General features: G+C 38.4%; 4 protein-coding genes across 4 annotated transcripts; 2 read left to right on the top strand and 2 right to left on the bottom strand.

Moving 5' to 3' along the window:
* Positions 1-299: 299 nt before the first annotated feature.
* On the bottom strand, positions 300-1524 carry LOC148553072 (uncharacterized). Its single transcript, XM_088494766.1, has 2 exons — positions 1477-1524; positions 300-998 (listed from the first exon to the last, which is right to left on the bottom strand). The coding sequence occupies exons 1-2, from the start codon at positions 1522-1524 to the stop codon at positions 300-302; spliced, it is 747 nt and encodes a 248-aa protein (XP_088350892.1).
* Positions 1525-6728: 5204 nt separating this feature from the next.
* On the top strand, positions 6729-8237 carry LOC107607205 (uncharacterized). The gene has a single exon (XM_016309180.1). It carries the CDS (start codon positions 6729-6731, stop codon positions 8235-8237), a length of 1509 nt encoding a protein of 502 aa, XP_016164666.1.
* A 1094-nt stretch (positions 8238-9331) lies between these two features.
* LOC107607204 (uncharacterized) lies at positions 9332-11194 on the top strand. The gene is made up of 2 exons (XM_016309179.1): positions 9332-10402; positions 10640-11194. Exons 1-2 carry the CDS (start codon positions 9332-9334, stop codon positions 11192-11194), a joined length of 1626 nt encoding a protein of 541 aa, XP_016164665.1.
* A 514-nt stretch (positions 11195-11708) lies between these two features.
* On the bottom strand, positions 11709-12267 carry LOC148553071 (uncharacterized). The gene is made up of 2 exons (XM_088492957.1): positions 12250-12267; positions 11709-12170 (listed from the first exon to the last, which is right to left on the bottom strand). The coding sequence occupies exons 1-2, from the start codon at positions 12253-12255 to the stop codon at positions 11709-11711; spliced, it is 468 nt and encodes a 155-aa protein (XP_088349083.1). The 5' UTR covers positions 12256-12267.
* Between the last annotated feature and the right edge of the window lie 2339 nt (positions 12268-14606).

Below are 14606 nucleotides of genomic sequence, written 5' to 3'. Positions count from 1 at the left end.
TACTTTATACAAGCCTAAATATTCTAACGGCTTTCACATGTGAATGTATCCGATTGCCCATATAGATTCTCAGTTCACTTCCTATCGATTTTCTTTTCCTTATGAAATCCTGCATGGTATTTGAAATATGAATTTCAGCACCAGAATAATCCACCAAGTGTCATGACATATTTCAATAAAATTAAATTCAAAACATACTGAAGGAATAAGATCATAAAGGTTAGTGCCTTTCTTTTCAAGCCAAGTTTTAATCTTGGGCACTCCTTCTTCATGTGTCCTTTCTTTTTACAAAAGAAACATCATACACCTTCTTTCTTCGTAGGATGGGATACAATACCCTTTCTTTTCTTCTTGTGAGCTCGCTTCTTACCATCCTTATTTGTTACCAACAGTGCACTTTTACCAAGCTCCTGAACTAGCCCTCCTCCCTCTTGCACACACATTACCAGTAATTCATTGATGGACCACTTTTCTTTATGTGTGTTGTAAGAAATCTTAAATGGTCTGTACTGGATAGAAAGAAAATCTAGAATAAGATGTACTAGAAATGAGTTAAAGATATCAACCTCTAACACCTTTAGTTGTGCTGCTATATCTCTTAATCTCATGATGTGCTCACGCATACTCCTTACACTGGTAAGCTTCATGGATATCAATTGTTCCATTAAGGTGCTTACAAGTACCTTACTAGACAACTCAAATTGTTTATCAATAGACTTCATGTAATCCTTGACATTCCTGCAATTAGGAATTGAACCCCGAATACTAGTTGAGATACAATACTTAATGAACATCATACTTAAAAGGTTGTATTTCTTCCACCGTTCGTATAATGCTACCTCAATCCGAGTACTAGCATCAGTAGGTGCCAGAGGCTCTTCCCTACGAAGAGCATAGTCAAGGTCTGCATACCCTAAGTGAAAGACTATACACCAAAATGACATCCTAGAAACCACTTCGCTGCAGAACTCCAGATGCCTACCGAGGTGCCTCTCGACCTGCATTTGAAAAAAATAACAACATAGTATGGGATGAGAACTGGAGGTTTTCAGCATGGTAAAGGTGCCACGCGCATAATATATAAGGTCCTGGGAATGCCACAGGCAATCCTAGAACGTCGACACTTAGATAATAAAGCTTAAAGGACTAAAAACAGAAACGATAAGCGGGTTGTCTTCTAAGGATTTCTAAGTTTAACTACAACTTAACTTGAACACTAAATCTTCCCACCTTTCTTCTGTACCTCTATCTCCGGTGAATTTGCACAGACAGACAAGCAAACAAAGGCAGACACAGGTAGAATACAATTAATACAGATAGCAAGTGTAACAATTAGCATATTATAAGCAATTAGGCATTCCCAATTAATAGACAAGCAAGGAATGAAAATAATATGCACATGATATATGCCTGTCCTATGGCTGATGAGTCTCATCTGTCAGTTATAAAGCCAACTCGACATGTCCAGTAGCTAACCCTGGACAGAACACCACAACATGGAACAGGTATTACTCGTCTTCCCATGCCGGTGTTTCACCCAACCCAAAATAGGTATTACTCGTCTACTCAGGTAGGTGCCTCAAACCATAACCCGGGTAGGAATTACTCGTCTATCCACAGGCCATGACTTGGATAGAAATTACTCGTCTATCCTCAAAATTACATCTCGGATAGGAATTACTCATCTACCCTCACAGTCATACCTCGACATCTCAAAATAATCCATAATTAAACTCGGTTCTTATCATTAATCATATCTCAATATCTCAAACTCATAATCGTAGCTTGGATAGGAATTACTCATCCATCCTAACAATCACAACTCATCACTATCGCTTCAATCACCATCACACTTTGAGGTCATCATCATTTTCAACCCATCTTTCACTCAATTGAAATTCATTATTATCTTCTTCATAATTATATAAATTCAGTTAATACTTCTCAAGCTTAAAATATCCCCTTTACAATCATTAGTTCATTACTCCACAACTTGCTTCATTCCCAAGTTACTTTCTCTTCTTAATTACATCTCATCACTAAGTACCCAGCTAAGGTTTAGGGGCTAAAAAAGTAAAAATAGAGGTTTAAAGGTTCAAAATTAGGTTTTTAAAACATAAAATTAAGTTTGCTGGAAACAGGGGTCACGCGTATGCGTGGGCCATGCGTACGCGTGGGAGTGCATTTCTGAAAGGTCACGCGTACGCGTGGGCCACGCGAACGCGTGATCTACACGCACGCGTAGGTGTACAATTTTCTATGCTCGCGTACGCGAGATACCTAACTCGAATAGGTTGGTCGCGTCATGTACAGTGGTCGCGTATGCAAGTTATGCAGAACAGCAAAAATGCTAAATGCTACAGAATTTTCAACTTTGTACTCCAAACTTCCGACATGCATAACTTTTTCGTTTTAAAACATTTTTCATTCATTCTTCGAACGGCGTAAACTTCGCAGACCCAGTTTTTATATTAAATAAGTTTGAAACAATTTGAGAGTCCGGAAACTAACTTATGGCCCACCAAAGTTTAGCTAAAAACCAGATTTTTTCTCAAAAACACCAATCTCTATTTTTACCAAATTTTCATTTTCAAACCAAACCACTATCAACTCATTTAAGATTCTCACTTTAACATACTTCAAATCAATATTCATCACGAATCATATAACAACAATCTACATATACCAACTCAAACTCAACATACCACACACAAAATCATCACACAACATACTCTTTCGGTACCTCAACAACCTCCACATCTCATTCTTCCTCAATTTTAACAATCTCATACCTTTAATTTCTCAAATATACCAACAAGATTATCATTCACCTACTCAATATATATTAATATCATTATGTCGATCATCATTAATTCATCACTTAACATCCTATTATCATCCTAAACAACAATCATCCAACGATAAATACTCAATTCATATCACAATCATCATCAAAGGTGTTCAGCATTAAACATACTCATACATTCCAACTTATCTTATAGTCATCTAGACTAAGTATTCACAGGATATTACATATTAAATACGAGAAACCGAGACCATACCTTGGTTGATTTCTCCCTAATGCCAAAACACCACAAAATACCTCCGCTCCTCAAATGTCCAAAGTCTCGAATCCTCACTGAACGAAGATCCAACCTACACGGTCCGCTTCCTAGTCACTGATATCACCCAATTTGCCTCGAACACATATATTTCACTCTAGTTCCACATAAATTCCACAAAAATCAACTATAGTTCATAATCGTTAATGGTTTACAAGAGTTAATATTTTCTCACCTTACTGACGGAGATTTGGGACAAGACCTGGCAAGTCCACAAGGTTAATTCAATCTTAAAGCACCAAAATCACATAATTCTTTAAAATAAAACCCCTAATTTTTGAAATTATAAAGAGAGAGCTTGGAAAGGAAATAGTGACATACATACCAAATTATCCCATGGACTTTGTAGAGCTCGACGCGCTGGTTGCGTGGCCGCAAACGGTGCGGTGATCGAAACTTCGGATCAAAAGTTATTTAGAATTTAGTGGGAGGTTAGGTTTTGGAACCCTCATCCTCTTCCTTCAAGCTTTCCCAGCGGATTTGAGTGAATGAGAAGAGAGAGAGTGCTGAATTTTTTTGTGTTGGGGTGAGGGTTGGGCCCATGGATTCGATTTGGGTCTGATTCGACCCGTTCGGCCTAATTTTAGGTCAAATTCTTTGAAATTAGTGTCAAAATTCTTATTTTAATTAGCTCTATCTTATTAAACCGTAAAATTCACAATCTTAATTTCTTTTTTACAAATTAATTTATTGACTAATTATTTATTAATTTTGCAGAATTTACAGATAGAGCATCCAAATTCAACATTCACTCCAAATAAAATTTGCATTTTTATTAAAAATTTTAAATTTTAAATGGTGAAACTAAAACACACTCAGCGTGAATGAAGAGGGATAATATGAACCAAACATTAAAAGACAACATGAAGAATAAGAATTAATAATGGAAAGTTATGCTAATATGAAGAACAATTATTGCAAAAATTTAAAAGATTCTTTCAGAGAATATTATTTATTATTCTTTTTTTTATAATGCATTAATTTTAATTTTAATATTTTTTTAATTTATACTATGCATTTTTTTTAAAAGAATGTACAGTCATTAAATTTTGAAATGGCAAGACAGAGATAATACTTTAGCTCTAACACCACATGTTAGATATTTTATAAAATCAGTAATTTACGTACCTCCAGTTATAGTTATAAAATCTTTGATTTAATTTAAAATTTTCAATTCTTGAATCATTAAACTAGATAGAATCAAAATGTATTTGTTTGTTGTGTAATGATCAAAATTAAGGACCCAAATTATATCATTTTGGACAGTCGCATTCTTTTAATAAAAAACAAACCAACTGTTAATACAATTAATTAGTATAATTTCTTAAAATTTATAATACCACCTAAACTAATTTTTATATTAATAAATTATACTACAAATAAAATAAAAATTCTAACAGAAATGGCAGAAAAAAGTGTAAAGCTCAGCAAGGAATGAAAACAGAAAGTGAACGACTTGAATTATGAATTAGTGAATCAATCTACCATTACACTCTTCACATACACTCACACGTAGATGAGCTTAGCCTAGACTAATCAAGAATCAAGAAAAGCACTACTACACTAACTAATTAACTTCCAAAAACAGAAACATAACTTGCATTCTGTTTTTGACTAACTAACTTAACATTCCCTTCAATAAGTTTAAAGCTCATACATATATTTTTAAATTTTAAAAACAATCATGTTTAGGTTTAGTTAAAATCACTTTGCATGTTCCTTAAATAGAACATAATGAATAAAACGTTTAACAGATGTTGAAAAAAAAAAAAGTTCAGAAAAATATTAAGAAAGTTCAAACCTTGGACATAGTCCATAGCTTTATAATCACGGCGCATGGTTTGATTCAGTTCACATGAACAATGTGTGTACCTCATCACGAGTTATGATGTTGAGGTTTTCAGCCTTCACGTACTTTTTGTTAACTATAATATGATCTAATGAACTGAAAAACAATTTAATTTAAATATATGGACGGTGAAAAACAGTTTTTTTTATGCACATGCAATTTTAAGTAATAAGTATGCATTTTACCGTCCATATTTGGTAAACATCGAATACCAAGATCAATATATTTTAATTAAGTATTAATTAAGATTAAAAGATCATTTATTGAGTGATCTTAATTCTTGAAAAATATTCAAGTTGGTCTACTACTCTACTATGCTCACACAACCATTTCTCCTATGCGCAACTCCTTGGTCTTATTATTAGTCTATACACAAGTTATATGTAAAACCACAGAGGAGTAATAATAGTTATGGCTTACTTTAATACATATATGTTATGTAAATAACCAGTGTTAATCATTGTACATGAGAACGATTGTTAGAAAACAGGAAGAAAACAAATACTATATTATGATAATGATGCCGAATAACTTTTTTTTTATTTATCTTGCATTTAAACTAATTAATACTAGTCAGTTTTTTATTTATTTTTGTTAAAAATGTTAATCCCCTAAAATTGTTGTTTTTTATATGTAAGATTTGATATGGTCATAATAAATGAGCTATAACTCGGCATAATCCGTTATGGACTCACCATTTATGAGCTATAAACTCGGCATAGTCCGTTATAAGCTCATCTCTTCATGAATCGTAAGACAGTCAAATATAACCGACAATACAACGTTATGAAAGTAGAAATACGTTATTTCCACTCTTGATGAAAGACTTAAAATGACAAAAGCGTAACGGACCGATGGCCGACCATATATAAAGCAAGGTAAAATGTTCTTTTTAGCTAGATTCCAAATAAAATAATATACTAACTTAAGCTTCGGAGTGCCTTTGCAGGTACACTCCCCTCCTCTTCATTGCTCATACTTTCACATCACCATACAAAGGAAAAGCTCGAACTCAAGAGTTGGACACCCAGCCTCTGAGGATATAACTCGGTTAACACCTTGATTTCGCAAGCAAGATCAATTGGCGCCCACCGTGGGGCCGAAGATATAAAATTTTCTCTTTTGGTCCCATTTTTTCTGTTTATATCCATGGCTGACGCACCACCTCCTTCATTATCCGAACTCATGCGGATGGTAGCCGAGATACAGCAAGCCAATCAGCGGATAGCTGACGAAAACCAAATAATGGCCGCCCAAATCGCCGAACTGAACCATGTTCGGACGGACCACAACGACGCTCACCACCAGCAACCAGAGGGTGATGAGCATCACTCACCCTCTCATGTCTCGGAGACTATCCGAGCTGATGTAATTCACCCCGAAGATGAAAAAGAAGGAACTGATGATCTTGTGGGACCCTTCACCAAGGAGGTGATGAACTTCGAGTTGCCGAAGAGATTCACTCTACCACTAACCCTCACACCTTATGATGGCCTCGGAGACCCGAAGAAATTTCTCAAGAAGTTCCAATCAATAATGATCGTTAACGGTGCATACGACACTGTTTTATGCCGTTGTTTTCCAAATTATTTAGACGGCCCTGCACTTGATTGGTTGTGTGCTTTGCCTGCAGGTTCTGTTTCGCGATTTCAACAACTAGCCAAGCTGTTCGAAGAGCCGGATCCGCAATATATTTGCATGACTTTGACTATCTAAACACTATTAAGCAGGGGCAGAACGAAAGCCTGAAAGACTATATGACTCGCTTCACCAAAATAGCCATCAGCATACCTGATCTCCACCCAGAAGTCCATTTGCACGCACTCAAAAGCGGCCTCAGACCTGGAAAGTTCCAAGAAACCATTGCGATAGCAAAGCCAAAAACCCTGGCCAAATTCTGGAAAAAAGCAAAAGGACAAATCGATATCGAGGAGCTCAGACAAGCTCGGAAGTCTGATAGAACAACCTACAGAGACGACGATAAAACTCCAACTAGTAAGAAAAGTTTTAAACTAACCCCTCGTTTTGACTCTTATACGCAGTTTAACACTAAGCGAGAGGATATCATCAAAGAGATTCTACATTCAAAACTCATCAAACCACCAAGAAAGGTCGGAACATATCAAGACACTAAGAACGCAGATAAATCAAAATACTGTGCCTTCCACCAAAAGCACGGCCACACCATTGATGACTGTGTAATAGCAAAGGACTTCTTGGAACACTTAGCTCGGCAAGGCCATCTCGATAAGTACATCGGAGGTCACATCCAAAAACGTCCCAGATCTTCCAGGACCGAAGACTCATCTAAACAACAATACCGAGGAAAAGAGAAGGTGTCGGCGAACAATTACGAAAAACCACGAGGAATCATTAACTATATTTCAGGAGGATACGCGAGTGGAGGCTCCTCAAACTCAGCGAGAAAGAGGTCATTCCGATCAATATGCTCGTTAGATGGCCCACAAAGTGACACACAAAATCCAACACAACTCCCGCAGCTCACATTCACACAAGCAGACTACATCTCTAGTATACAGAACTTGGATGACCCCGTTGTTATAACTCTTCAGTTGGGAGACCTACTGGTCAAAAAAGTACTGCTAGATCCCAGAAGTAGTGCCGACGTCTTGTTCTACTCAACATTTCAAAAAATGAAGCTTAGTAACAACATCCTCCAGTCAACAGGCGGAGATCTGGTCGGCTTCCCCGGCGAACGAGTCCAAATAATAGGGTCAGTGTGGTTACAATTTTTAGTAGTAGATTGCTTCAGTCCATATAACATTATCCTTGGTCGCCCTTTCTTAAACAAGTTTGGCGCCATTGTTTCTACAGTTCACCTGTGTGTTAAGTTCCCTTTGCAGGACGATCATGTCGTCACAATCCATGGAGATCATAAGGAAGCTCGGCACTGTTACAACATCGGCATGAAATTTCAAAATAATTCAAAACAGCAAGTTAACAGTGTCGACCTCACACACAACAGCTCGGCAATAGCCGACTTAGACCCAAGAGCCGATTTCCGAGAAAGGCCAACTCCCTCCGACGACTTACAAAAGGTTTATTTCAATAACGACCCTAACAAATTCACTTTTGTAGGTAGGTCAATAAGCAAGGAAGAATTAAACGCCATCACCACCTTCCTACAAGATCAAGCCGACCTTTTTGCATGGAAACCTTCGGATATGCCCGGCATAGACCCGCAAATCATCAGCCATAAGCTGGCTATAAACTCGTCTGCGAAGCCAGTGCAACAAAAGAAATGAAAACTCGGCGAAGAAAAGCGAAAGGCGTCTTTGGAGGAGACACAAAAACTAATAAGGGCCGAATTCATCGAAGAGATCAGATTTACCACCTGGCTCGCCAACGTGGTTATGGTAAGAAAACAAAATGGTAAGTGGCGCATGTGCGTCGATTTTACTGATTTAAACAAAGCATGTCCAAAAGACTCGTATCCTCTACCATCCATAGACTCTTTGGTAGATAACGCTTCCGGTTATGCTACCTTAAGTTTCATGGATGCATATTCAGAGTACAACCAAATACTTATGCACCCCTCCGATCAATGTAAAACAACTTTTATTACTGACTTCGGAAACTACTGTTATAAGGTTATGCCTTTTGGATTAAAGAATGCAGGGGCGACTTACCAACGCCTTATGGATAAAGTTTTTGCCAAACAAATCGGCAGAAACATCGAGGTTTATGTAAATGATATGGTCGCCAAAACAAAAGTCGGCAACAATCATCTTGACGACCTAACAGAAATATTCGCCCAGATACGCCATTACAACATGCGCCTGAACCTAGAAAAATGCGCTTTTTGTGTACAAGGTGGTAAGTTCTTGGGATTTTTGTTAACAAACAGAGGCATCGAGGCAAACCCTGACAAATGCCGAGCAGTTTTGGAAATGACAAGTCCTAAGACCGTCAAAGAAGTCCAGCGCCTCACAGGAAGGCTTGCTGCTTTATCAAGATTTGTACCTTGTTTAGCTTTGAAGTCTAATCCCTTTTTTCAAACAATTAAAAAGAAAAACAAATTTCAATGGACCGACGATTGCGAGAGAGCTTTTAACACACTAAAAACAAATCTCTCGCAACTGCCGATTCTACAAAAACCCCTCCAAGGGGAACATTTATTTCTATACCTTTCAGTAACTAATTGGGCGATAAGCTCGGCTCTTGTCACAGAAAGAAACAAAATTCAGCAACCGGTCTACTTCGTCAGCAAAACACTCCACAATGCCGAGCTTAATTATCCGAGAATAGAGAAGCTGGCCTTAGCATTAGTTTTCTCAGCACGAAGACTCCGACCTTATTTTCAAAGTCATGTCATCAATGTCAAGACAGACCACCCACTATGACAAGTACTACACAAGCCGACATTGCAGGAAGACTCATAAAGTGGTCAATCGAACTGTCCGAATTCGACATCAGATATCAATCCAGAGGGGCAATAAAATCACAGTTCTTAGCCGACTTTATTGTAGAACTTACGATACCATCGGAGGAGGACCACACAAAACAATGGACTCTATACATAGATGGCTCATCCAACAAAGAAGGATGTGGCGCTGGAATACGACTCGAAGCCGAAGATGGTACTGTACTCGAGCACTCCTTACACCTATCTTTTAAGACCAACAACAACCAATCCGAGTATGAAGCCCTGGTCGCAGGACTTCAGCTTTGTTTAGAACTTCAAATATACACAATCAAAGTATATTGTGACTCCTTGTTGGTTGTTCAACAGGTAAACGACCAGTTTCAAGTAAGAGACCCCCTTCTATCCAAATATTTATTATTAGTCAAAAATTTGATTTCACAATTTAAAGAATTTGAAATACAACACATTCCAAGAGAACAAAACCAAAGAGCTGATATTTTATCTAAGCTCGACAGTACTCAATCCGAGATATCTACATTGCATCAATTTACTATAAACTCTCCTAGCATTGACCTAACAAAAGTGCTAAGTGTTACTCAAGAAAGTGATTGGCGAATAGATTTCATAAACTATCTACAAACATCGCACATTCCAGAGACTGTCGAGAATGTCAAAAGGTTCCGAAGACAAGCCACCTTCTTTACATTACTTAACGGAGCCTTATACAGACGAGGATATACTCGTCCTTTACTCAAATGTCTCAGCAGATCCGAAGCAGAAATAGCACTGTCAGAAGCACATGAGGGGATCTGCGAAACACATACAGGAGCTCGGAGCCTTTCATCCAAAATCCTCCGCGCTGGTTTCTTCTGGCCATCACTGAAGCAAGACAGTGAAAACAAGGTCAGGGCCTGTATAAATTGCCAGAAGCACGCCCCTACCATCCACATTCCAGCTGAGGATATGCATCATAGCAACGTCACATGGCCTTTCCACCAATGGGGACTAGACATCCTCGGCCCGTTCCCTACGGCGCCGGGCCAGGTAAAATTTCTAATAGTCGCCATTGACTACTTTTCAAAATGGATCGAAGCTCAACCGTTAGCTAAAATAACATCACAACAAATGATATCTTTTGTTTGGAAGAAGATTATTTGCCGTTTTGGCATTCCTCATCATATCATAACTGACAATGGTCGCCAGTTTGCCGATCAAAAATTCCAATCTTTTTTATAGAATCTCAAAGTCAAATAGCATTTCGCTTTTGTTGAACATCCTCAGACGAACGGACTAGCAGAAGCGGCAAACAAAGTGATCTTGCACGCACTTAAGAAGAAGTTGGATGACGCAAAAGGGCTATGGGCCGACCTCATACCTGAAGTCCTATGGGGTTACAACACAACACCCCAATCATCAACAAAAGAGACACCATTCCGACTTGTCTATGGCTCTAAAGCAATGATACCACTAGAAATCTCCCAAAGCTCAATTAGGACACAGCTCGTCGACCACAATGAATCCCGGCGCACCGAATTAGATATCATTGAAGAAGTCCGAGATATAGCAACACTGAGGCAACGCGCCGCACAGCAAACAATAGCTCGGCACTACAATAAATCGGTAAGAAGTCGAACATTCAACAAGGGAGATTTGGTCGTTCGAAAGACAGAACTCGCCCGACGACCACCATCCCATGGCAAGCTCGCCGCAAACTGGGAGGGCCCATATCGAGTCACACAAGTCCTCGGCAATGGAGCATATAAACTCGAAACTCTAACCGGTACAGTCCTACCCAACACTTGGAATGTAGCCTCCTTAAAGAAATTCTATAGTTAAAATTCAGGGACAGGCTAGTACTCTTTTTCCTACTACCAAGATTTTATCCCCAATGGGTTTTTCTTGGAGAGGTTTTAACGAGGCTTGCCTACCTGAACCTTTGTATCCAAAGGATTACCAATACTAGTATATGATTTACTTCATTCCCCTTAATAACAGTTTTCTCAATACATTACTACAATGTTTGCTTTTGCAATAACAATCACACATACAGTTTCATCTATCATTTCAAACAAAATAACAAATATCCTCCACTAATTTCAATCCGAGAATAAATCGGCAATCAGGAATATTCTTAACAGAAAATTCCCTTCAATTACGCAATGGCCTATGAAACATTTAAAATCCAAATCGGCCACAAATTAACAACAACTCAAACAAACTCTATTAACAAGCTACAAAATAGCTATCAAATTGTTCACCAACTACCAAATAGCATTCACCCATCAGTTTTTCAAAAAGCAGTCAAGCATAAACAAAACTACACATAAAAACCAAAATTACAATAAACACATTAAACATTCTCTACCTCATCCTCGGCAACGCCATCATCTTCAACCATTTTGCCATCTCGGACAATCTTCCCAGGGTCCAGCTCAGAAAGATCAGCATCAGGCAAAAGAAACTTCGCTTGCAAAGACGCCCTCTCAAAACCTTCAACAAACGAATCTAAGATCTCATCACTCTTCTTCTTTTCCATTTCCTTAAGCTTAGTGGTCACCTCAATCAGCCGAGCTTCTATGCTCGCCAGGTTCGCTTCTTTCTTCTTCAAATCTTCCACATCATTGGCATAGTTCTCTTTTGTCTCCTTCAATTGCTTTTCAGTTTCAGCCAACTTGTTCTGAAGATCTGAAACAGAACCCTTAGACTTACTCAACTCCTCTTTCAACAACAAAACCTCCTTGTTCTCCACCAACACCTTCTTGTGCTTCAACTCCTGACTACGACCTAAACTAGCTAACCTCAAACCAACCACCTACAAAAACACAAACAATATATATATCAAAATTTCCAACAAACATAAACAATCATAACACAATAAAAAACGATCTCACCTGCATATACTGACCAACAGCCACCTCTCCAACCTCATTAGCTAATGATACGTCAGCTTCAGACTGACAATGCTCATCGGCAACAGCCATGTAAGGATACTCTTTCCCCCCACACAGTCAATCCCTCACTATGCTCGGTCATCTCATGCAGCTTTTTCTGATTCCCAACAAAAGCTTGAATCTCCTCCAGAGAAACCTTTTGTTCTCGGTCGCTAGTATCCTCGGAGAAATCAACCACACTCGATTTTCTTTTCTTAGCAATCACCTTCCTCCGCCCCTGACGAGGTTGATTAACCTCCCCAGCTCCACCACTTTTTTCACGATTGGAAGATGATACCTCCTTCTCCAGGTTCTTACTCTTAAAACGTAACCTCAGTGAAGCAGCAGACACCCCAGGATATTTACCACCTGTAGATTCAAACAAACAAAATAGAAACTCGATAAAGCTCAAAAGTACACAAAATAACTCATTCACACATAAACACAACTCACCCATATAATCTACCACAGCAGCCCTATTCTCCTCCCACTTCAACAGTTCAAACATCGAGATCAAATCTTTTCGATCAATTTGTTCCACCAAAAACTCTATAATACACACATTCCTCGGGGTTATGACCTCGGCCCCGAGTATATTCTGAGGTTCTAAGCACCACCCAAGTGGAAACCTCTCAGCCAAAAACTCTTCTATATAAAACGGAAACTCTTTTTCAACATTCCTCACCTTAACATATATCTCTTTAAAGTCCTTAAAGGAAGACTTATACAATTTAAAGATACCAAAACCAGGTGTACTGTTTAAATTAACCCAACCCCCCTTCCAAACTCCTTTGGCTTGGAATAAAGAGAAAAACAAATCCACAGAAGGATCTTCCTCAAGAAATTCCATCAATATTTCGAAACAACGCAAAAACGCCCAACCATTAGGGTGCAATTGTGAAGGAGCACAGTTTAGCTGCTTCAAAACTTGACATTCAAACTCTGTAAATGGCAGCCTCACCCTCAGTTCTTCTAACACACAACTATGCATATAAAAATACTCAAACCCCTGCCCCTATGGTAAACCCTATCCTCACTGCTACATGACAGCAACTCGACGTGAACCCCAGACCCAGGCCTAATGATTCTGCCAACATCAATCTCCCTTACAGCCGCATCATCCCGAAACAGAGATACACGACCCTTAACATCCTCATTAACCCAGTCATAGGACCAGTCAATCCCCCCTTTCTTCTCTTTTTCAAACCCCATTACCCAACCCAGAAGCAAAAAACAAAGAAGGAAGAAGATGATGATAAGTTACAAAACAAAAGAAACAGTATGCATACCTTTTTTACTCATTCTCTTTTCAAAGGAGAAACACCAAGGGTCAAGGATAAGCAACTAAGCTTCCAAACCACTAACTTAACCACATTGAAAAAGTAATTGTTTCATCAATCACATCAAAGGACGCAGTTGCTTTGGAAAGATAAGAAAATTTAATGACCATTACTCTCTCTCTCTCTCCTCACCAAAACAAAGCCCTACTATCCACGTCACGCATAGAGAAGTTTTAAATGAACTATGTTGAACTGGGGGCTCACTCAGTAAACTCTCCCACCGAGTTATAACTCCTCGATAAGCTCAACCTGCTTCATTAAAAACTCTCCAGGCTAAGTTTGGGGGCTGTGATATGGTCATAATAAATGAGCTATAACTCGGCATACTTCGTTATGAATTTACCATTCATGAGCTATAACTCGACATAATCCGTTACGAACCTATCATTCACGAGCTATAACTCGGCATTTGCCCGTTATGGACTCACCATTCATGAGCTATAAACTCGGCATAGTCCGTTATAAGCTCATCTCTTCATGAGTCGTAAGACAGTCAAATATAACCGACAATGCAACGTTATGAAAGTAGAAATACGTTATCTCCACTCTTGATGAACGACTTAAAATGACAAAAGCGTAACGGACCGATGGCCGACCATATATAAAGCAAGGTAAAATGTTCTTTTTAGCTAGATTCCGAATAAAATAATATATTGACTTAAGTTTCGGAATGCCTTTGCAGGTACACTCCCCTCCTCTTCATTGCTCATACTTTCACATCACCATACAAAGGAAAAGTTCGGACTCAAGAGTTGGACACCCAGCCTCTGAGGATATAATTCGGTTAACACCTTGATTTCGCAAGCAAGATCAAGACTCATTATATATATATATATATTTTGTTTCATTTTTATATATTTATTGAATAAATTATTCAGTTAAACTTTTAAATATAGAGCACGATCTAGCTAGTGACGTTAATTTTGCTTGAGGAGTACAATAAATAGGTAAACTAAAATCTATGGCGAACGAACAGAA

The sequence above is a fragment of the Arachis ipaensis genome, chromosome B7 (assembly GCF_059453495.1).
Source record: "Arachis ipaensis isolate K30076 ecotype BB chromosome B7, ASM5945349v1, whole genome shotgun sequence".
NCBI classification, from domain to species: domain Eukaryota; kingdom Viridiplantae; phylum Streptophyta; class Magnoliopsida; order Fabales; family Fabaceae; genus Arachis; species Arachis ipaensis.
This window is presented reverse-complemented; position numbering and strand designations above follow the sequence as displayed.